The 24,973-nt window shown below is 39.4% G+C and overlaps 1 protein-coding gene across 1 annotated transcript; it reads left to right on the top strand.

Annotated features, from left to right (window-relative positions):
• Window positions 1-331: 331 nt before the first annotated feature.
• Window positions 332-24,494, top strand: LOC117256185 (dual specificity calcium/calmodulin-dependent 3',5'-cyclic nucleotide phosphodiesterase 1B-like). The gene is made up of 14 exons (XM_033625440.2): window positions 332-538; window positions 2,610-2,723; window positions 5,282-5,464; window positions 5,926-5,992; window positions 6,126-6,242; window positions 6,644-6,784; window positions 8,762-8,862; window positions 12,716-12,841; window positions 16,317-16,418; window positions 16,638-16,758; window positions 21,287-21,368; window positions 21,543-21,660; window positions 23,492-23,628; window positions 24,008-24,494. The coding sequence occupies exons 1-14, from the start codon at window positions 486-488 to the stop codon at window positions 24,103-24,105; spliced, it is 1,560 nt and encodes a 519-aa protein (XP_033481331.1). The 5' UTR covers window positions 332-485; the 3' UTR covers window positions 24,106-24,494.
• The last annotated feature ends 479 nt before the right edge of the window (window positions 24,495-24,973 follow it).

Genomic DNA, 24,973 nt, shown 5'->3' with positions numbered 1-24,973 from the left:
TGTGAAAGACTCTCTGTGTGGTTCCCTAATTTGTGGCTGCGGTGGAAAATTCTCATTTGGGATTTGAGTACACGCGGCTTGAAAGCCTCGCAGTCAACACTTCATCAGTGAGTGAGGTCAACTCACTCGCACTTCACACAACGAGTGTACACATATACACAAACACTCACTCACTCACTCACTCAGTCACTCACTCACTCACAAAGACACTCTCTCTCACACACACACACACACACACACACACACACACACACACTGACACAGTTTGGGCCTGCTTAACCAATCAGAGTGAAGTGGAGTAGGTCCCCCCAGAAGTGGGTGGGAAAGCTGTTGAAACAGAAGTCTGTCTCAGGACACACAAAGTTTGCGTTGGTGGTTTGGAGAACTTTTCTGCTTGCAACTTCTGCAATAATTTTCCTTTTTTGTCCTGTTATTGTTTTTTTTATTGAACTCTGGGGTCCATCAGGGCACAGCTTGAGTGTGGAATGGCTGAACTGGTGCGAATCCGTAAGAAACGGCTGCAGATCCCCATCTCTAGGTAAGACAGGGGGTTAAGATCGATGCAAATGAAGTCATAGTTAGTTAGCCTGTCTTGCATAAATAAGGCTGGAGGACTTTACCAAACATGCTACATTTTTAAATTTAAAATGATTGATCACTGCTGGGTGCAGTAAGGCTGTTTGGATCTCACTCTGCTGTAAGGGTTTTCTTGTTTTGCAGCAATGGAAATATGTGAGTCAAAATACACCCTGTGCTGCACACAGTGATGAGTGATAATGAAGCAGAACTCTGTGGTTTTTCCGACACATTTTATATCTGCAAGTCACTGCAAAGCAAACAAAAAGAAGTTTCCGCTTACCTTAAAAAGTCTCCTTTTTAAAAGATACTTGCCCTCTGATTTGTAATTATAGGTTTGACAGATTTCATTAGGATTTTCTACAACTATACTTAGCAGCATGAGAGCTTGTCACTCCAAGTTGTTGTGTGATCACTCATCTTAGTCATGCTTTGGCTGTGGGAGGAAGAGGTGCTGCAAAGGGTGATGGGTCATGTGGTTTTGTTTTGGTTAACACATTGATGTATTAGTGTCTGCAGGGTTCAGAGCTCGACGCCTTGTTGGGTGTTTGCTCCATAAATTCACACATAATTTGCGTCATAGCAGTCAGTATTTACAGGTGTCGATTCATAACACTTTTATGTTGACATTAGATATGATCTCATGTGGATTTAAGTTTTTATTTTCTTCTTTATTCTCAAAAAAATTCATGAAAGCACAGAAATCTATTTAGAGATTTGTGCTGACAAAGCTGATACCATTCAAGCTCTGTAACACTGCTGTGCTCCGAGTAACGATGACACTACGCAGCATGTAGATTCAACAAAGCCCGAGCCAAAGGAGGATTTGTCATTTCTCTCTATAAACACAGTTTCACGAGTGCACTTGACGAGTAATTTCCTGTAAACGTCCTGTCAGAGGCTCTTCTTCTCTGAACAGTTGAAACAAAAAAGGCCGTGTTATCACGAAAGATTACTTGAGATTGAAAGTGAGCGGTGGCATTCAGATGCATGCTATTTTTATGACTCAACAGCTTTTGAAAGCCCTTGCCAGCGTGATAAACACTTGAAAAGCTGTGAGCGTCTCATCCCCAGGAGTTGGCTCCACGGCGTGGCCTGGCGCAGTTTGAGCACAATCATTCTGGTCACAGCGGTGTAGACACCAAAATGTTTTGGAGAAATGATCTGTGTTACAAATGTGGTATCAAATCAAATGGATCTCTCTTTCACATGCTCGCAGAGAAAATAAAACCCAATCAAAAGAAGAAAGATTCCACTCCTATAAACTGAGGGTGAGATTTTTCATCAGAGCTGTATTATGCTATGTCAGCTGTTGGATTTGTTACCGTGATGAGATTACATTAACACGCTGCAGGTGGGTTACACTGAAGGTGACATGTGCTCCAAGCATTTGCTTTTTATTACGCTGCAGGAGATTAATTCTGTTCCACCACTTCTCTATCGTAATTCGATTAAAAGTTTCAAATTGAGCAACATGTTCTCAGACAAGATCAGAATGTGGCCAAGACTTAAAAACTCCAAAACATCATTTTTCACGGAGCCCACTTTGACAAAATGTGGGTTACATAAGACCTCAACCATGGGAAGTTTTCCTCTCATGGAAAATTTGGCACTAATGATGCCCTTTTGCCACTGGCTCTCTTTGGACAGCTTGGCATTTAAATCACTTCCAAATGAACACTTTCCTTTCACGATGATTTCTCAACCTGTTAAAGCACTGCTCGGACCTTGTTTCACTCCCTCGAGACAATGACAAGTGCTCTCGATTTATAAAGCTGTTTTAGGAAGCTTGTACGTCCCCATTTTGTTCAAACTGCGCTTTCTTCCGGAGCTATAACTTTTATGGCTGTACCCAGTGTGAATTAATGTGAAGACTTTGATGCCAAAGTGCTGTAACCTCCAACAATTTTCACACCACTATTACCTCTCAGAGATTGCTGTTTTGAGAGCTGAAAACAGCATTTCCAGTGCTTTCAAAAGAATTATTATTTTGTTGCGATCAAATCCAAATAAACAATTGTGTTTCCTCGCAGGCTGAGGAGCATTCTGAAACAGCTGGAGGAGAAAGATGTCGACTTTGAAGAAATCAAAAAGAATCTGGATTTCACGGCGTCGTTACTGGAGGCAGTTTACCTTGATGGAACAAGGTAGGATATTGTGGAATAATGTGATGTTGGTGTTTTCTTCTGAGCAGATTTTTATACCAGCTCTTTCAGTAAACAGTTCATTACTTCAAACTTTCTTAGTACAGGTCCAAGAAAAGTGTCAGATAAAAGGCCTTAATTTGTGTTAGAATACAGGTTGACAGTGGGCAAAAAGCGGAGTACACCCTGGACAGGTCACTGGCCGGTCACTGGGCTAACACCTATCCACACTTAGATTCACACCCACAGGCAACTTAGAGTCATCAGTTAACCTTATCTGCATGTTTTTGGTCTGTGAGAGGAAACTGGCGCACCTGAAGGAAACCCACAGCGGGGTGTGAGGTGACGCCCCGTTGCAAACTAATAGAACTTTTTATTGATTTAAAAAAAAAAAATTAATTACTGAAAAAATAATAAAGTAAGGGACTGCTGTCCTTAACCTGGAGCCATTGCATCACCAACTCAAGCCTGTCTCCTTGAAGGTGTACATGTAGGTTACAAAACTGCTTTCTTAATTATGTTGTGGCAACGTAATTGCTGCCTGGATTGTGTTCAGGGACAACATTATTTTAAGGTGATGAAACACTGCATTCATGCAAGGAGGTGGTTGGGGAGGATGGTGGCCGTACAAAGTACAGGACTGTGACACCTGAACCCTGGGTTTGTGTCCAGACTCTTGTCTTAGCTTAAGGCAACAAAGCATTTCGGTAAAGGTTTGGAAAAGATTGTGATTTTGGTTAAATGTTTACATAAAAAGTAATCAAAAATAATGCTTTAGTCTATTTGAGTGAATACTGTATTGCAAGTTTGCCTATTCTCGTAGACAACATCTGAAATACTTTGTCAGTGAACATTTTATTGATACATTCAGTATCAACATTTTTGCAGCTTGTTAGATATGTTCATAAGAAACATTTCCTCATTATGGTTAATTTGTTTCCCTAAAAAAATATATATGTTGTTAGATGAATATAAACATAATTTCTAGGAGACATGCATGCACATACTACACCTGTAATTATCAGTATAACACTGATTATCAGGTGCCAGAAGAGTTATAAATCATTAACAAATGTGCATTCAAAGAAAAGTCCACACCACCTATAATAAATCACTTTTAGAGTTTTAAGAAAACAGCTGATATGAACTTTCATTGTTCCGCTCTTTACACAGACAGGGTTTGTATCTTATTCACAGGAATGTTCTGAGAAATCGTCGTAAATGTTGACACAGTCGTTCTACAACCTCCTTAAAAGTTTTACTTTCTTTAATCCTAAGATACCAACTCTGTATCTAAACAGATAACAGATAATTACTCCTTACTTGTATAGTTCTGTGATTACGGTTATTTAATGTTCTATTTTCCCTTTCAAACTCAGTAACATCGCCTGTAAAGTATAGTCTGATGATGACTTCTGGTTAACTGCCATCATACAGCGGCATGTTCCAAAGAAGAGACCTAATATACGACATTATAGCACAATAACTCTCCCTAATTCTTTTATTTACTACACTCAAACCCATCACCTATCAGTCTGACAACGATAAGCCTCAGGGGGCAATGGTCAATATCTTAAGGGATCCAGTGTATCCAGCTGCTATCCAGGCCAAAACTTTCTCTTACGTATGCCAATTTTGTTTTTTCCTCGGACTGCAAAGGCATGACCCGTCCTATTTGCACTCTGATTGGCTAGTACTTGTTTTCTTAGTTAGTTAGGTTTAAGCAAGAGGAGTGTGTTTGGTTAGGGTTAGGGTAACAATGTCAGGGTAAGCCAGTCAGAGGCAGGCAAGGTAAGAGTAGGCCAGGTCATGTCGTTACCTCGTGCACCACTAATTTCGGCTAGTCTCTTTATACAGAGATATTTAAACAGACTTTATTGCTACCTCATGGACTGTTTACCTGCTGCTCAAAAGTGATTGGTCAATACTACTCTGGCTACAAACAGATATCAGCCTGCTTCCAATAACAAAATCTTGTACCGCTGCATACAGAATCTGCATACATGTGCAAATATCTGTTGGTAGAGATTAGCACTCCCTCTATACAGTTGTAGAAGCTCAATAGTTTACTCTGTTGTAAGCAGTAAATGAGGATTTCGGACACCCATTTTGCGTCATCACTGACAGCTGTAGAGTCACATGACTGTTCACAAATTTTCACAATTGATTTGACACCAAAAATAAAGAGGGAACAATAATGCATATTAAATAGGAACTGATTCTGGACACAGATAGTGATTCTGTGGTGCTTTAATCCAGTACTGATCTTTGACTCTGTGCAAGGGCAATGTTTTTGTTTCAACATTGGGGGAGACACATATGAAACAGGGGGTTTGGGCGTCCACAGTTTTCCACGCTCAAAGACTTAATTAATTGCATTCTGGTGAATTTTTATGCACTGGTTTTCCCTTTTCTGAATCAATTTATGGTGAAAATGTGTTCAGTACCATCAAAATAAAAGCCCTCCACTATTTCCCCCCTGAAGTCTACATCCGTGCTTCTGTTTTCTTATCGTCTGTTTAACAGCCACTGTTCGTGTATATGTGTGTTGTCTCTCACAGGCAGTGTCTGGAGTCTGAGGACGACCTTCAGCAGCTGCAGTCAGACGGCGTGCCTTCAGAGGTCACTGATTGGCTGGCGTCCACCTTCACACAGAGGGTCCGGCGGCCTGTGCGGCGCTCGGACGAGAAGCCCAAGTTCCGCAGCATTGTGCACGCGGTGCAGGCAGGGATATTTGTGGAGAGGTAAAATAACACATAGGTTCACTCTGTCTCTATTTCAGCATTATAAGGTCATGATTCTTTAGAGGAGGCCTGTGTGATTCATCAGGATGCCTGTAACAAAGCAGCTGCTGCATAAAAGGACCAGTCATACAGCTATATGTATTATTTATGGGACTTAAATACAATAAAATAGGTAAACTATAATCTCATACCATAAAACTCCCATTGTAAATGACTGATCTCCATGACTGTACTATAACTCTAATGTAAGCTCATACAGTGTTGTTACTATAACAGCTACAGAAAACACAGACAGCTGCACTGGACTGTGAAACATTAGCCTCCTTTTCTCTTTAAAACATCCTTCCAAAGGGGACAGGGACTTTGGAGGATTTATATAAACAGCTCCTGAGACGAGTTCGCTGCACAGTGTCAACATCTGAACTTTAACTGAACTCAACATAAACATTGCATTATTTCAGGATGTTCAAGAGGGCCTACACGGCAGCCATGCCAGACCAACCTGCAGCGGTCGTAAACTGCCTCAGGGTAAGCCTCCACTCATCATAAATCTCTCCGCGCGTCATGTGTTTGTGCAATAAATCGGACATCACAAAAGGGATCATATACACACCACAAGTATGCATCAATAACGCAGTCACTTTCCCTTCCTTCTCCTCAGGATGTTGACCGCTGGAGCTTTGACGTGTTTGCTCTAAACTCAGCCTGCTCTGATCACGCTCTACGAACTCTGTTCTTTGAGCTGATCACCAGATATGGCCTCAACAGCCGCTTTAAGGTCTCTTTGGACTTCTTTGCACAGTATATATAGTGCACTTCACATTCAATATGTTATGATAGAAATGCAAGAATGTGAGTGCTTTGGATAAAAAAAAAAATAACAGTAATATTTTCATTACTGCCCTTGTACTTGTAACCTCTGCTTCTGTGGGAAATGTGTGTTGTAATTGCAGATATCATCAGGCATATGGGTTTTATTATCAGTTTGGAACAATGGATTGCCAAATTATGTGTGCGGATCACATGTCATCATACCGTAAACCCTGTCAATCCGAATCCCAACTTTATTAGAACATTAACATCATCACTGTTTGAGCTTTTATTGTTGACACAAACTTTGTGAACCTTGGATTCTCAAACACGACTCTGACTTTAACGATTATGTAATACACTTTGCAGATCCCCATCTCATGCCTGACAGAGTTCCTGTCTGCGCTGGAGAGAGGATACTGCAAACACAACAACCCTTATCACAGCCACGTTCATGCTGCTGATGTGACTCAGACGCTGCACTGCCTGCTGCTGCGCTCTGGACTTGTGGTACTGTGGGCTCATTTTAATAGTCTTTTTTTTTATTTTGGGTGCTCCATCCTGTTTTAAAAAGGATAAGGCTGGTTTTTGTATAGTGTCCCAACTGGCAACAAATCCAATGTCCAAAATAGACCTGCTTTTCATTCCTTTACCTTCATTTGTTTCCATTTAAAACGCTGCACTTTTGATTTTTAACATGAGCAGATAACACATTACAAATTCATCGTGTTATAGACGTTCAGAACAATGGACATAAAAAGACACAGAAAGTATTTTTATTGTGTGTGGGAAGGGTCCAATAAGCACAGGACTTTGACAAATGAGGCTGGTGTTTGTGTACCGTGTGAAACCAAAATTCAGCGTTTTTTGTGTCACAAGAGTTGCTAGTCAGTCGCTCCTCAGTTGTTAGTCAGGTGATGGTCACATGAATTGACTAATGTGAATGATGTCAGCAATGATATTTTCCTAATCCTAACCAAGTAGTTTTGTGGCCTAAACCTAACCACTCATCAAGATACAATTCAAAAGGTTGCCCCCACCATCATTTTATGCTGCTGGAGGCTTCTGCCCAAATGACAAAACACGACAAGATCCCATTAATTGGATGGATTGCCATCAAATGTGATACATACATTCTTTAAATACACCACCATCATCAGGTCAACATGTTAATTTGTCCAATACTTAGCATCCTAACATACTAAACTAAGCTAATTACCATGATGAACATTTTACCTGCTAGCTTAACATATTCATGTTAGTATTGTCACTGTAATCTTGTAGCATCCTGACATTAGCGTTTACAGCTAGCATGGCTGCAGAGTTATAGTGTTTGGTCAACATAAGCTACATCAGTGTTTTGGCTACACAGGTGGGGATGTGTAGGGTCAATTCTTTGTTGGTTTTGACTTTTTATTAGCCTGGAAATCCTTGACTCAAATCTAGAAAGATTTTGAGTCTGGCCCTCACCGATACACCCTTCCTACCCAAGGGGCGGCACTAACTGAGGCATTTCAAATGCCGCTGCACACAATTGGCCAATCAGAGCAAAAAATAAGGTGACGTATTCATTGCACTAAGCCCCATTTGTTTGCCGAAAAGTGGGGCTAACCGATATATTATGCTTTTGCCATATCCCGTTGGCAAAACTGCAAAAACATCCTTCCTGGAAACGAAGGCTTCTAGGGCAGTCTTCTGTTTCTCTCTCAAGGAAAAAGATAAGTGTAGTTGGCTTAGCGTTTCTTCCAAAGCTAAACTAAATGGACGTGGTTCTTTGGCAGCTGCCATCTTGGCTGTTTACTTTTCGACTCCTACGGCACAGCGCTGTCGTCATCATGTTACGCCCGCCCAGAGCCCGCCTCTGTCAGATAGACTGATCAGATTGGTCCGATGGCGATTCAGCAGGCTCTGCTCGTTGGGGCCAGATCCCCGTGCAGAGCAAATTCTAATTTGCTAGGGGCGGGACATCTGGATTTCCAGGTTAACTTTTTATAGGATTTGCTGACAAAAAGAAAAATAAGCCTTACCCTTTAAAAGGTCCAGTGTGTGGTACTTAGTGGCATCTAGATGTGAGACTGCAAAACCAAATTTTTTTCTCTTGTGACAAGTGTGCAGGAACACTATGGTGGCGAAAAGGCAAAACAGTGAAATGGTCCTATCTAGCGCCAGTGCTTGATTTGTCCATTCTGTGCTGCTGTAGAGACAACATGGCAGACTCCGTGAAGAAGGGCCCTCTTTGTATGTAGACATAAATGGCTCATTCTAAAGTAACAAAAACACAACTGTTCTTATTTTCAGGTGATTATATACTATGGAAAACATAGTTGTGAAAATAAGATACAATTTTCTGCCAATTAATGCTCCTAAATCCTACACTGGTCTTTTAAACCTAAGTGATCTAAGGACATATAAACTGTAAACTCTGTGCACCCTGCTACACACAGTTTGTTTTTGTATTGATTTGTCCTGTCTCTTGTGTCCATCAAGCACTGGCTGACAGAACTCGAGGTGATGGCGTCACTATTTGCTGCAGCCATCCATGACTATGAACACACGGGAACCACAAACAACTTTCACATCCACACAAAGTAAGCTCTTTTCCTGAACCTACTATATCAACCCTGTCGTATAAAGAACCAGCTATATATGCTGCATCCTGTTTTGACTTTTGTAAAAAGAGATTTCAGCGACATAGGAATAGTAAGGTAGTGTTTCTTAGATGTAATTTTAGGGGGAGTGGAGGGAGAGCGTGCACTCTAAAGCAAACACATCTTCATGGAGGGAATGCAGTATTTTTAGATGTCCATTTTCCACATAGGAAGGCTGAAGAACGCAGTCTCTTGGCACCCATCATCATCATCATGCTTTATTTTGGGAAAAATAATTGCCCACAATAAGAGAACATGTCTTAGATACAGAATCTACAGTAAACCCCTGAGTCTTTCTTAAGGTCAAACTCCACCCAAAATATATAAGTCATACTGCACCCAAAATATGTCCTCTCAGTGTCAGACACTGACCTCCAGTAGGCTGCAAATACTGGCTGTTATAACTTAACTGCTGTTTCCTTATTAACGAAGAATAGTGGCTGCAGTCAGCTTGAGAAAAGTATCAAAAACATCCAAAGAAACATTTAAAACCACTCCTGCAGCAGAACGCACTTCTCCACTGTCCACCTGTTTGCTCCAAACACTAAACATTTTGCCAAAATATGACTAAATAAACAGCTTCATGTGGTGCACCATGGGGCTCCTCGAAACTCTGAAGCTCTGATTGAGGCTGTGTATAAATGCTGCAGGACTAAACTGGAATTCATTTGAAGTTTCTGTGTATGTCTAAAAAAAAATTTCCCAAAAGAGTTGAGGTTCAAATGTTAAAAAGCATTTGTTATACTTGTTTCTATGCATTGTGACAGTTAATTTTATGGGTGCTTTAGTAAACTATAATTTCCTGAAAGGGAACTGATAAGTGACTTGAAAGTCATATGACTGTTCCTCTATCAATGACTGTGTAATTTGGTGGTAATTGTAGGGTAAAAGGAAACAGTGTTCAGCTGGTATATTTCCAGCTAACTCATTAATCACAATTAACTGCCAGCATGAATTATTTTGTCAGTAGCAGCTCAGCTGGCATTTAAAATGTGCCTACAGGTAAGCATAAAAGAAGAATTAAGTTCCAAATAATGAAAGTTGATAATAAAAAGTAAGGCTGGCACGATATCAGACTTTCACCACATGATCATTGCGGCCAAAAGAGTTCACGATTATATTGTTGCGGCATCTTTATAAATGTTGAAAAATAATAATCACATTGCTATAAATCAAATTCATTTTTAACTTTGTTTATTGTGCATTTTGTCTCTCTCTTATGGCAAATTAATTACACTCACATTATGAGTATAGGGAGGTGGAGCGAGAGTCTGTAACCATAACTATACAAAACCACACCAAAAGACCAATTATGCTTTATGGGGAGTAAAACAGCAACCAGGTGGTGTTGGGAGAGGAAGACAAAGTGAGAACAGAAAGAAAGGGAAATGATTTAAGAAGGGCTGGATTATATACACAATATTATCATCTGTGTGTTATTAACATAATATTAATATTTCATTAATAATTATTATTATTATTATTATGTTATTGTCAATAACAGTATATCGCAACATCCGTAATAAACAGTAATAATAAAAAAAAAAAAAAAATTAAAGATGGTTTAAATGGAGCAGTTCTTTGTAAAAAATTCCTCTGGAAATGAATGACTCCTTATAAACTTAACAAAACTTGCAACAAAAAGGTGCAACAACTAATGTTTCAACCAAGGAGCGACCTCTGGGGCTGAAAAATAAAGCCTACGCGACAAGTGCCAAAAACTGTAGTCCATCAAATAGCCACTTGAGGCTGTCTACAAAAGAGAGTCAATCCCCATAGACTAACATTTAAAAAAAAAGCCCATCTTTACAGCAGAAATAAACATGTTTACAGCCTTTTACAAAAAACGATTTTGGTCTCTATAGCTAGCCTAATAGGTAGCATTTTATTAAGGGGACATTGTGTAACATTTTCAATTGTTTATTGGCAAAAATCGATGTCTGCATTCATAAATATGTCATCATTGGTGTACTATTACCTCCACCAATAATCTGACTTATTCTCGTAAAAGGAGAATTTCGGATTTGTTTGTACATTGTGCGGGTAAGTCATCTGGGGCGGTTCCATAATGTTTCGCCAGCAAGGGACATACAGCCGTTTTTGTTGAGAGCCAGGCCAGCGCTGCGTGACTGAGAAGGAGAGGAGCAAGAGGTGCTTTGCTACTACCCCGGCACTACTGCAGCATAACAAAGTCCCACTCTTTGAGCATAATGCAGGATCATGCATATGCAGCATCACGGGAGACGAAATCCTCGTGACCGGGTAGCCTTTCCCAGGTGGAGAGAGCTGCTGAAGGAGAAAGGTAATGCAATCACAGGCCAGCGCCGCTGTCAGCAGCACAGTGATGCGAGGAGAGGGATGAGATGTGTGAGGCTGAGCATCTTGTCAGTTGTCAAAAGACAAGATGTGATTGGTTTGTTTCGATTTACACCCGCCCCAACAGTTCTACGTTGTAAACACAGCCAGCATGGTGAGGAGGGGGTTTGTCAACTCGCGATGCGTGTGTCTGTGTAGGAGCCTGAATGAATACTCCATGAAGTATCGGATGACATGGTTTCATTAATGTTATCATAGCTTTTTGGTACACAGCGGCTACAGTTGTTGCAATACGAAACAGTGAGGCGCTAGAGTGCGCTATCCGTTTGAATGCAATGTATGATTTCAATGTTAGATGGGAGAAATTCCTACACACTGTGGCTTTAAGGCTTAAAGTTACTCATGTTTAAGGGCATGGCTGCTTTGAATGACAGGCTTTCTGCAAGGCGTCACCACAATCTATGAGTCAGATCCACCCCTCGCTCCTCCCCAGTTTCACCCTCTTGTCCAAAATGGTCACTTTTGGCTTCAAAAATCCAAGATGGCGACGGCCAAAATGCCAAACTAGTATCAATCTAGTATTTCTATACAGTCTTTGGTTTCAACATGAAATATTTCTTTTTGTTTAAATTGCCTGCACACTGGCCAACAATATAAACATACATAACAAAAAACATAATAGAAAAATCGTAGAAGACAAGATTAATTTCTTCATTTAGTCCTGCTGAATTGTTTGTTGTTCATTCCTCCCTCAGGGGATGAGGAAATCTTTTCACTTTACTTTAAGTATAATTACAGCCACTCTACATAATTTTTGCCAGGACTCTACCATCCTAGGAAATTAAAGGTTTTCGGTAATTACGGATCCGTAAAATAAAGTGTTGCTTGAGTTTATTTTCCACCAAGAAATGTTGGCATTATTTAAAACCATTATAACAATCATGAATTCAAGCTGACCGCGACCACTCGCTCTGTGAAGAATAAAACTTTTAACAGCCCCCTGAAGGCCATTTAAACACACAGCTCAATGCTTCCTTTGAAGACATTTAACAAGTGTTTTGTTTTATGTTTGCTTTAACAAAATAATCACTAATTGGAAAACTTCTCACATCGTACTTTGTTACCCATTTCAATAGTCTAATAAAGTAGATTATGCAAATTGAGTGGACACCGGATGCCTGATTGAGAAATAAGTTAATTAACTTGCTATACTGAGTCATTAATACCCACATGGTGCCAGTTTTTTTATCACATCCCACTCCGTCCTCAGCACTTTAAATTCATCATTTCAGACCACAGTCATAGTGCTTAAATTACTCCCTCAGGAGTCTCTTTTTTATCTCATCCTCACCTCCTCCTCCCCTCACCACTACAGGGTTGTAAAACTACACTTTAATGCATACTCACACTCTGTAAACTCCTTCTTTTCTCTGTGACGATCAACTCCTCTTTTGCTTTTTCTCTGTCTTTGTGCCAGGTCAGAGTTTGCATTGATCTACAACGATCGGTCGGTACAGGAAAGCCATCATCTGAGTGCAGCGTTTCGCCTGCTGCAGGACGACCAAATGAACATCTTCACTAATTTGAGCAGAGAGGAATGGATGTAAAACAACTGTTATTTACCATCAAAAAAATGTGTTGCTTATTGTTGTTTCAGTTAGTTGACACTGACGTCAGGGAAATGACCATTTAAAGAAAAGAGTTAGGCAGATATGGCAGAAAAGAGCTCATAAAGAATCCAATCTCCAACAAGGACTCTGTAGGGTTGGCTGGGAGAGCAAACTCAACAACTTTGTTAAATCTTAGTTAAATCAAAATCAGAATCAGGATCAGAAATACTTTATTGATCCCAGAGGGGAAATTGTGATTCATTACAGTCGCTTTGATGTAAAGAACAGAGAATTATAATAAGTATAAGAGTATGAAATAAAAGTATGTAAATATAAAGCAGCATAAAAATCTCTGTGCATAATTGAGAGATTAGAATGGTCTCTGAGCTGCAGCAGTAATCAGTGTTGGCATGAGCATCATTTTTAATACCCATATTCATACAAGTGGATGTGACTAATCAGCCTCAAAGCTGTGAATAAACCAGTGAATAATGTGAAGCATAGATGAAACAGCTGATGTCAGTCAACTAACGCAAGTGCAACTTTAAACACAGCTTAATTTACTATTAACTTAAAGACCTTGAGGACTGGTTCTACATTCAGGGAGGATACAGCAGCCACCACAATTTAAAGGGAAAATCTAATATCAAACACTTGACCATTTAAAGTTCTATCATCTCTGCCAGTCACAAGCCTGGAGAGGATGCGTTTGGTTGTGTGTGTGTGTGTGTGTGTGTGTGTGTGTGTGTTTGTCTGGCCACAGCTAATCTTGCAAACTATTGGACCAATCAGCCTCCTGTTTTGTGTTTCTTTGAGTAATTTAGGATCTCCCATGGTTGCAGTCATTCAAAATCTTTGAAAAACCTGTTTTATTGACTGTTTTATGCAGTAATTCACCGCTGACTCCTCACTCCTCCGACCGCAAGTCCTAAATAAAAGCACGTAGCAAAAGTATAGACCAAAAGTCATTTCTGTCAATCAGCTCAGCTAAAAACAAAAAACCTTACCATCTGTTGCAGGTCATATAATGGCCTTCATCATGGTTCAACAACTGACATCTTTAGGAAAGTTCAGTCTCATTTTGATCCTGTGCATCTGCAGATTAGTTTTATACTCGGCACACTTTTCTAGTTCTCATTGTTATATGAAGTTTTTCAACATGGTGACAATGGAAGTCACTTATATAATCAAAGAGTAAAGGTGTCATTGTGTGTGTTTTGCACCAGTGATAAAACCAGGGAGAAATCCATTACAGAAAAGGCAGAGATAATTAAAATGCACCCAAAAGACCAGGGTGCATTTTGAACAAATGTCATGGCAAGCCTTTTCTGGGAAAAACCCAGCTGATCTCCTACTACATAACTACACAGCTGAGTGTAGAGTGTGTCTGAAAACTCACTTACTGAAAAAGAGAGAAAGAGAATAGTCAACAACCTTCTGAGGTTTGCATCATGACAAGAAGAAAGTCAGATATGGCAAGGCAAGCATATTTATAAAGCACCATTCAGACGCAAGGCAATTCAAAGGGCTTTACAAGGGCATAGAAATACAGTAAACATTAGAAAATCGTGACACTTTCTGCAGCGCAGAGTGGGAGATACTTGACAAAATTCAAGAACATATTATTGGCAATATCTGCCTTTTTGTCTTATTGTCAGCAAATCTTATGAAAAGACAACACTTGAAACTCTTTGAGGAGGGATTGTATTAGGTACTTATCCATAGTCAGTGTATCACATACAAAGTCAGCACACCCCCAGTTTGGAGTAGCAGGCTGGAGTCCAACATGGAAGCTAGACAAGAGCTGTGGAGGGGTCAGCAACAAAATGTATTTTAGCCACCTACCAAAAGTCCCACCTAAAAAACTGATATAATTTTAAGTGTACGCTGTATTTAGAATATTATCATTGCTTAAAGCCATTCAATCGCTCTCCTCAAAGCCAGACTTCATTGAGAAAAACATTGATTTAAGATTGCTGAATACAGGAGCTGCTGGTCTACTGCTGCCTCAATCATTTAGTTTGTTTGTGTTATTGTGTGACTTTGGTGTTTGAAATGGGTTAGTTCGGATTCACCAAAGTCACACAATAACACAAACAAACTAGCCAATCGAGATAGCGGTAGCCCTTTGTTTAGCAAGCTAAAACTACCGTTTATCTAAATGGAGCCTGGTGGCTTTGACAAGAGCATAGATGGGGAACTGAAGCTGTCAACGGCTTCCTCATTAAAACGGGCTGTCTGACGGAAAGGTAAAGCAGTGAAAATACTCTCAGCATAGCATAAACTTAAACTGTTATTGCTTTATTTGGGTGGGACTTTTTTAGGTGGCTAAAATATGTTTTGTTGCTGACCCCCATCCACAGCAGTGCATGGCCTCTGTGGCAGACTCCAGCCTGCTTCTCCAAACTAGGGGCGTGCAGACTGACATCTGCTGTGTTTAATACACTGACCATGGATAAGTACCTCGTATAACCCTGGTAGTTCATTTTGTAACAATCCCACATACACTGTCCTGCTGCTGTACTGTTAATACTCACAAGAGCACCAAATGTATATTAATCTGCTGCTTAAAAAAATGAAACTATAAGTTTGTGACCTGTTTTTAAAGATGTACAACTTCAGACGGAAGTAGTGTGTTTGGAAGAAATAATGGCAGCCTTATGGTTTGAATTATAACCTGAGTGGTGCAGTTGCACTGGTGGATTTAAAATGGCTACAGGGTGAAATACTGACAGACGGCGACAGGAGGGAACAAATTAAGGCAAATATCTGTCCTTAGATGAGACTTTGAATCCTTACCAGCTACAAGGCTGCTCCTCACACTGTCCCTGACCTCTGACCTCATAAGATAAAATGTCTCTTTTAGGAATCAATAAAGGATCACGTTACTATTTCTGTTTGGCATTCACTAATCAGCAGTTGGATAGTGAATGAGTCACTGTGTACTTCCTGTGACTGCACTAACCACCGATCATGGATGTCATCAGGGAGCTAAAATCATCATTTTATATTTCACTTTAACAGCATGATATGTGACGTATGTAAACAATTAAAAGTGAAAAAACTCAACAGAGGTTGATGGATATGGGCACTGGCTCACTTTCTCTCCACGTATGTACATATATTAGTTGTGCAAACCATCCCTTTCTGGACTAAAACACAGTTTATGATGAGAATATCTTAACTGTATAAACAGTGTTTATACTCACGGCAGCTGATGCTTCATACATCACAGATACAGTATGTGACTGTTTTATTCATGGAAGCGCTCTGCAGATATCGCCAAAGATAAACACCAGCAGCATTATATGTAGTGGGCTTTTCTAGCAGTCGGCGTTACCATGGGAACAAGAAAATCCATCATGCAATCTAAAAAGGTTACCCCACTGAATCTGCTGTTTTTACTCTGTACAGTTACTTCCCATAATGCAAGGTCATCTGGTAGACTGTTTATGTTTTTGTTTACAGGGAGCTGCGATCGCTTGTCATAGAGATGGTGCTGTCCACGGACATGTCCTCGCACCTACTCCAAGTCAAAGGGATGAAATCCTGTCTACAACAACAAGAACGGTAATAAGACTCTGTTCTGTTTGTTCACGCTGTGGTGCACAAATCAACAGGTCATAAAATGAAATGTTCAGAGCAGCTGATTCAAACATCCTGCACTGAGAGACGCACAGTCAAATCAGTGTGACAGCAGCTGGTGTCAAGTCTGCTTTTTTCAGACATGTCTGAGACACACAACAAAACAGCAAAAACAAGAAGTGCATCATGTTTTTTCTCTGACAGGATTGACAAGCCCAAAGCGCTGTCTCTGTTACTCCACACGGCTGACATAAGCCATCCATCCAAGCCCTGGGCGCTGCACTCTCGCTGGACCAAAGCCCTGATGGAGGAGTTTTTCAGGCAGGTAGGAGCTCTAATGGACCTCAGCTGACAATGTGACTCCTTCTCTGCTTCTCTTCTGTTCTTTTGAGGTCAAGCATTGTATTATCAGATTTATTGCTCTATGATAAGGTCAAACATGAAAAAATAAGATAGAATACATAATCATTAAGGAAATAGTTTGACATTTTGGGAAATAATAAAATATTTAGGCTACTTATTTGCTTTCTTGCTGAATTTGTTTGATGAGGAATTGACACTCTCTCTCATATCTGGATAGCAAATATGTGGCTGGCCTGGCTCAGCTTGTAATTTTAATACTTCATTTTTTGTAGTGAATAAACAAAAGAGAAATAACATATTAATTAGTGATATTTTCCCTTCTGAGAGAACTGAAATATTCAATAAAACAATTTACATCGTCTACCCACACATAAAAACAGCATGAATAGCCTTCTTAATGTCAGACATGTCTAGCCAATGAGCTAATTATGGCCCATAGACCAATTGTGAAAGGCCTGCAGCTCGTCTTTCAAAATATACTATATGTAATCACATGATACTGGTTAATCAAGCAAGTTCACTTTGCATTTTTTTGTTCCCCTCACAATGGCAGGACTATCATACAGTTTTTAGACATGCACCAAGTAGGAGCTATGCAGGTGAAAGTAATGTGTTTTCATAAACAGACAGTAAATAAACAGATGTACAGCTACCTAACAGCAGACATTTCCAGCTAGGTAGCAGACATGGACGTTGCAAAGAAGTGTTAAATCAACAGCGAGGACTGGACCGCTTTCAGGAGCGGTAGAAAGTTGTATACTTTTCAGTATACAGTTTGCATTTGTCTCATTTGTATGATTTTTCTTTCTTTTTTTTAATAACCCATATGATGCCCCCAGTTATTTTCACATTATCTAGTCTGGTCCCCTGGCCCCCCAAAGTTTGGACATCCCTGCATGATTTCTAAGTAATCGCCAGCATAAATTTTTGCAGTGAACATTTCTGCAAACCACAGATATGTTTCATTTGTACATTTCATACTGTATATAGCACATATGTTGAAACTGTATTGGATTAGGCACAGACCCACTCGGTTAGGATTATGAAGATAATGTTTTGGCTTAAAACTCCTGGTATGGTTGCTAAAAAAGTGACTTAAATATCTAGAACTGTGTTATTGTTGTTTGTTGGTCTTGAACAGTCTTACCTATGTGTCATGACATTCACGAGCCTCTCCTCCTCCTGATGAAAACTCATGAAAACTCAAATATACATTAAGCTCATATACATTTTACTGGAACTACATTGTTTTGGAAATACTGATATGATGCATATGTACAATTCCAAAACTTTATCCTGACGACTGGGCTGTGTAATTTCATGTAATTGTGATAAGTGATCTAAAGACAGAAGACCAAAGAAACTCTAAATAGTCACATTTTATTCACACTTTTTTGCTTAAAAAATGACTGCATCAATTAATCAGTTATCATAATTGTTCCCAATTAATTTTATCTTGATCAACTAATTTTTAAATTGAAAAATTATTTAAACTCTACTGAAGAAAATAAAGTTAAGAAGTGTTTTTGTAACTGGGATAGGTGTACCCCCACAGGGGCACTTTAGAGTGCTGCAGGGGGTTGATGAGTTTTTTTGAAAATGTTCATTTAAAATTTATCAGTCATGCATAATTCCCAACATTTTTAAATACATAAATTGTGGGTGCAATTTGTTCAGCAGTTTGTTGCAACAGCAATGCAGTCTCAGCGTTACTGCATGATGACAGAAATATAACATGACAAATATAATATGGCATAACAGCTATGTACAAAAGTATAACAGGAAAAGGGACACTATTATAGAACTATCATATGAAAGGCTTTTGAGTTATTGTGTTGATTTTATCAGTGTTTTTCGTTAGTTCTGTAAAGTCTGACTGTGAGTGTAGATGTCAGAGTGTTGTAAAGAGAATATTACTTTCACATATGCGCCGATCATTTCTACTCTGCTCTTTCATGTCCTACGTACCTCTATTCTTATCTGATGGGTTTGATCTGTAATCATCTCTGCATGATTGATGAGTCAAAAGGTTGGATGCCAAATAACAGCTGTTCAGTTTTGTAAATGACTCATCGGAGTCTGAAAGTCAGAGTGAGAAACCTTCAAAGAGGTTTATTACGTCAGAGCTAAAGAAAACGACATAAATAGCACCTCAGGTATGAAGCAGAGACAGTCAGAGAGAGGAAAGTCATTTTGAGAAGTTTATTGAACATGCACTTTGCATAGCTGAAGCCACACTCGATCTTACAAGCTCAGATTTTGTACAAGATTTAAGCCTGGTAAAAAATCCACAAAGAATCAATGAGCCAGATACACCAAATCGTGATGGTGTTTTTCAAAACTCCCAAACTTCATAAAAAAATGGAGCCTAGAGGAAGATTGTTCTTGACCCTTTGGAACAATATGTGTAACAAAACAGCACAGCGATATCGCTGTAAAAAACAAACACTTTTATTTGCACTACCCCTGCTGAAAACACAGGAAATTGCTGCAAAATGTCCACATTTGGTACCTTAAAAGCCACTGGAAAAACAGCAACAGGTCACTAAAACACAACCGGTGTAGTTGTTTGTTGGTCTTGAACAGTGCTCTGCAGCTTGGCAGGCATCTCACCTAGGTATCACATCATCCACCATCACCTCCATCTCCTTATGACAAAGCCAGCTCATATACATCACCTCAGAAAAATTAATATGTAACACTTTACTTAAAGGTATCTACATAAGGGTGACATGACACTGTCATGAACTTGTCATAAACATTATGTACATGTCATAAATGTTTATGACTGCTGTCATTAAGTGTCATTCGGTTTTTGTCATGACAAGTTGACATTGTTTGGGTTGTCTTGATTATGACAACCTGACATTAATCAGGATGACATTACCAGAAGATATCTTTGTATCAATCATTATGTCAACTTGTCATAAACACAAAAAGAGGTGCATTTCTTGTTAATGTCAAATTGTTATGACAAAGACACGTTTTTGTTAATGTCATCCTGGTTAATGTCAAGTTGTCATTATAAGGACATCCCAAACAAATTTAATGTCAACTTGTCATGACAAAGAGAACTTCTGGTAATGTCACTTTAATTAATGTCAAGTTGTCATAATCAAGACAACCCAAACAATGTCAACTTGTCATTACAAAAACCGAATGACACTTAATAACAGCAGTCATAAACGTTTATGACGTGTACATAATATTCATGACAGGTTCATGACCGTGTCATGTCATAGTTATGACAGTGTCATGTCTCCCTTATGTAGATACCTTCAAGTAAAGTGTAACCAATTAAGATAATATGAATGACATGTACAAATGTAACGTATTCATGGTTTGCAGAAACGTAAAATGCCAATGCTTTCCTCTGGGGACTGGTCTGCATCAACCGGCAGTGCTACAGGAGTAGAACAAAATATGAATGAGTAGTTTCGAAGCAAATCAGCTGAGCTTAGAGTGGAAAACAAAAGGTTTTTGACCTTATAACAGATGACAACATTGTTAATTTTTTTAAAAGAAGCTCAGGGGGATTTACCTTGTCAAAAGAAACTGAAACCCTGAATAGATCTGGATAAAACAGGAAAACAAAGGGACTGAGTTATTAACAAGTAAACAAGAGTGCCTACAAGGTCCATTTAGCAGCTGTTATGGAGCTTTACAGGATATAACATGATCCTAATCAGCACATGGCGGTGTCATGGAATTAGTGTTTTCTATTTATATATTTCTAAGCTGTCATTTATGTGAAGTCATTCAAAAGCTCTGGAAATGGTTGTTTGAAAATCTAGTTTCATGACAAGTTGGAAAAATCTGGATCACGTGATGTAGAACTGCAACTAAATGGACCTTGAGATGAGGTTGTTTGACAACGTGTTTAGCCTCGTTGTTACAGATATCAAGTGACGCGTGGCTCTGCAACTCTCCTGATTGAGGCTGATTTTGTTTATTGCTCAGGATACATTTGGCCACAGTTTTAGACCTGTTAGACGTGAGATGCAATCATCCAGTCATGTTTAGGAAGTGTTTATAGTGATGTCTGAGTTGCTGTAACTGTCAATTACATGTTCTTACAAACGACTTAAAATGTCATTATTTTCACACGAATTCTGAGTCTTGCCAGATGTCAATGAGAGAAGTGGCTGCTACTTTGACTGAGTGGATGTCCAATACATGCAAAAGCAATACGTTTCTGTGCTGGCATCCTCTCTGCTCTATTTTCACTGCCTAGACTTGAAGAATAAATAGAATAGAGGAGGTGTCGGGCAGCCCTACTCTCTTTGAAAAGAATGTGTTCGAAACTGATCTCAAAAAAGGCTCTTTAATGTTTGTTGTGTGACTTTAAAAAACATAAGCAGTATATGGTATTCTTTGAACAGTCTGAAAGCCGCAGATGACGAGTGTGCTGGAGTCAAATCAAGTTATTTTCAGGTGACGTGTGGGATGCCCTTTAAGATATCTTCTCTCTCTCTTTCTATCATTGTGAGGGTGATAGAGAGGCGGAGCTCAGCCTTCCCTTCTCTCCTCTGTGTGATCGAAAAAGCACCCTGGTAGCTGAGTCTCAGATTGGTACGTCTCACAAAAAACACTTTCTTTCACTAATTTTTCTCACTGATATTCTATAAAATAGATTTAGTTACCATTAATACTTCTGTTTGGTAAAGTCATGAATCTGCTGTAACATATATGAGCTTGGAGGCATTTTAATTTCAAATGTTAATATGGCGATATCATCTTTTGCAGGTTTCATAGACTTCATTGTGTATCCTACATTCTCTCTGCTGACGGACATGGCTGAAAAGATTGTTATTCCTCTGGTGGAGGAGAACCCAGGTCCGCCAGACCCCTGCAACAGACACAGGTAACAACAGAGAGCGCTTAGTTGTTGGAAAAGTACATGTACTAAATTATTTCTGCCTTTGTGAAAGCAACAGCCGTACCCAGAGGCATTATGTTTTCGAGTTCTCAGTCCGTCCTTTTCTCATGAATGTGATCTCTCAGGAACGCCTTGAGGGAATGTCTTCAAATCTGGCACAAATGTCCACTTGGACTTGAGGATGAACTGATTAGATTTTGGCGGTCAAAGGTCACTGTGATCTCACAAAACACATTTTGGGCTGTAATTCAAGAATTCATACGCTCATTCACACAAATGTTTAATCGGATAAAATGTTGAAGTGATGACATTTTATATCCAAATAGTCATCTTCACAGTTACATGAATGTAAACTGCAACTTGACTGGTCGGTGGAGGCAGTAATTGTGGCTTGGTTGGATATTCAGCTGATTTGCTTTTGAGGATAAAGACTGGAAACCATGAATGTATTAAGAAAGCTGTATGCGACGCCTCCACTCAGTGTTGTGACTAGTTTGTCCCAGTGGCTGCTTGTGGCATTGCAATGACAAACGCTCTGTGACCCTAAAAGCATCGTTGCCATAGACCACCATTATAATAGACACATCTGTGTAACTGTGACAGAAAACCTTGAACTGCAAACAAGGTCCATTATTACTCTTTGTAATATCAAAGTCCTTAGGATGAGTGGAAACACTAATGTGCAAAGTGTGGAAGTAAGCTAAAACTTTTTTTTTGGCTGATATACTCAGCAAGCGATTTCCTGTGATATGAACCATCTTGGAGTCCAGTATCCACTTCTTATAACACATCCATGTTGGATACAGGGGGACACAGCTATCCTGGCTCTGTCCACAGTCTGAAAAGTCTGCCTACCATCACCTCTCACCCAAAAAACCCCAAAAAGCTGCCATATATGTTGTCTGTGCAAGCACTTACAACCCATATTTATGTTTACGATAGGCGGCAACCTCTAGTGGCCATTGTAATTATCACAGGAGAAAAGGAGAAAGTCAGGTGACAGAATAAAAGGCAAAATGTCCATGTAAGCAGGAGGTTGGGGTGGATGGATGTGTCAAACAAACAAAGGACTTTCCCCAAGGAGACTGCTTTTCCTATCCTGTGTGAAACCAAAAGTCAAAGTTGTTAACTCAAAGCAAAAAAGCAGATAAACATATTTATCAAATGGTTTTGGCCTATGTACAAGAAAGAAAGAAAGAAAGAAAGAAAGAAAGAAAGGGCAAGTTTATTTATATAGCACCTGAATATACACAAATGTTATTCAAAGTGCTTTGCAGGAAAAATATAAGAAAAATAAAATGATTAAAAAAAATAGAAGACTGAAATAAGGTAAATAAAAACACAGGCATGTTTAATAAAAGTAAATAAAAGTAATAAAAGTACCATAAAAACTGATCAATGAAAAGCTTTAAAAAAGAGAACAGCATTAAACTTAGTTTTAAAAATGGGCTACAACTGGGGCATATCTTGGTTCAAGGGGAGCATAATGGCTGAAACCTGCTTCACCGCATTTGGATTGAACTCTGGGCACCACTACCTGACCAGTCCCTGCAGACTGGAGAGACTTACCTGGCTTGAACTCAGCACACATATCAGCAATATACTTTGGGCCCAGACCACTGAGTGACTTTTTGACAGTAAGTGAGGCCTTGAAGTCAATGCTACATTTAACTGGAAGCCAGTGCACTGATGAAAAATGTTCGCCAGAAAGAAAGAAAGAAAGAAAGAAGGAAAGAAAGAAAGAAAGAAAGAAAGGTGAATGGTAAAACTGGGGAACATAAATTATTGCTATGAAAGCACTGTTACATCTCAACAGTAATCTGTGGAAGGAGAGCTCCAGAGGTCTGCAGTGGAGTCTCGCTCATATCACAGCTGAACTGGTGAGCTTCCGCTCCATTTGGACACGACACACCGAAGACAACAAGCTCAAATGGAAGGAGAGTGGCTCCAATGGTATGTCATATATTCATTCATTGAATGTACTGTATGCACTTTGTAAAGTCACAGCTATCACAACACTGCTTACCATTTAACAATCCTGAGAAATGGTTTTACTTTTCTGTCATCTTTCTCAACCATTTGGAATTAAAATGCTCACCTGTAAACGTCTGACATCCTCTGCTAACACAGTATGAAAGATCTTTGTTCTGGATGTGTGGCTGATTTGGCAGACACAAAGCCACTCTGCTCCATGAATGTGCTCAGTGTCCCTGATTTGATTTGTTATCTTCACTCATTTCGCAGTGATCTCATGAGGAGATTTACAGATATTGTTTCCCGTTCAGCTTAACAGAATTTTCCAATGCCTTTTCCAATCCCCTGTATCCTCCAGGATTTTCAGACCCCGACGTGACAAAAGAGCAGAGATCCAGACAAGAGGAGCTGTCAGAAAAATCCCTGCAAGAGCCCATTACAGACACCAAACAGTAGACGAGACTTCATGCACGATATGTGCTGTTTGTCATAGAATACCTACAACAGTTACCTGAGGTTAATGCTGAGTCACTGTTTGTAACAAAACCACGATGCCTTCTTATGTGATGGTCGAGGGAGCTGCAGGAGGGAGGGGTGGTTTAAGGTTAACATCATCTTCCCAAGGTAAGATGCAGTATAGTCACAGAGATGTCCTCATGTCTTATTTCAAGTGTAGTATACTGTGATAATTTAAATGCAAAGTGTACATGCTGGCCATGTTATACAGTATAGTGCATGTTATTAATTTAATTTGCCACCAAAACACTTGTAAGGAACATTTTACCTTTAATAGTTTGACCTGTACACAAATCATTTAACCATGCAATAAATGTTGAGAAACTCTCCATGTTTTTACGTGAAGTATTGATTTATTATGAGGCTGGCCTTGTTTTGGCAAGATATTGTGCTCCGTTGTTTTTAATTAAAACATTTAAGGGATTCAGCTGCAAGGCCAGACACCCTAATCTTTGATTAAATTGAAGCTGCTGGCCTTGCGTCATTTTAACAATTATTTTATTCTGTTCCAAGTCTGTGAAATACAGTAACAGCACATTTAGTGGCTTATTCAGCAAAGCCATAACCATAAAATACAAGAAGATAATGTTCTGCACAAACCCAAGAGCACATTTTGGCTTAAAGGCCGACTCTAGTGATATCTCCACTGTTTTCTACTGTGATATATAATCCCTTTTTAAAAATATCTTGCAATCTTTTTGAGTAGTTTGACTGTAATGCTGAGTTCACACTGTGAGCAGAAGTGCGCCAATTTTCTGTGGCTGCCTGCTTGCTTTCAGTGCTTATGTTGCACAATTATTCTCATTAG

Source organism: Epinephelus lanceolatus, chromosome 1 (genome assembly GCF_041903045.1).
Source record: "Epinephelus lanceolatus isolate andai-2023 chromosome 1, ASM4190304v1, whole genome shotgun sequence".
Lineage (NCBI taxonomy): Eukaryota > Metazoa > Chordata > Actinopteri > Perciformes > Serranidae > Epinephelus > Epinephelus lanceolatus.
Note: the sequence above shows the minus strand (reverse complement) of the source record. Positions and strands in the feature narration are given on the sequence as shown.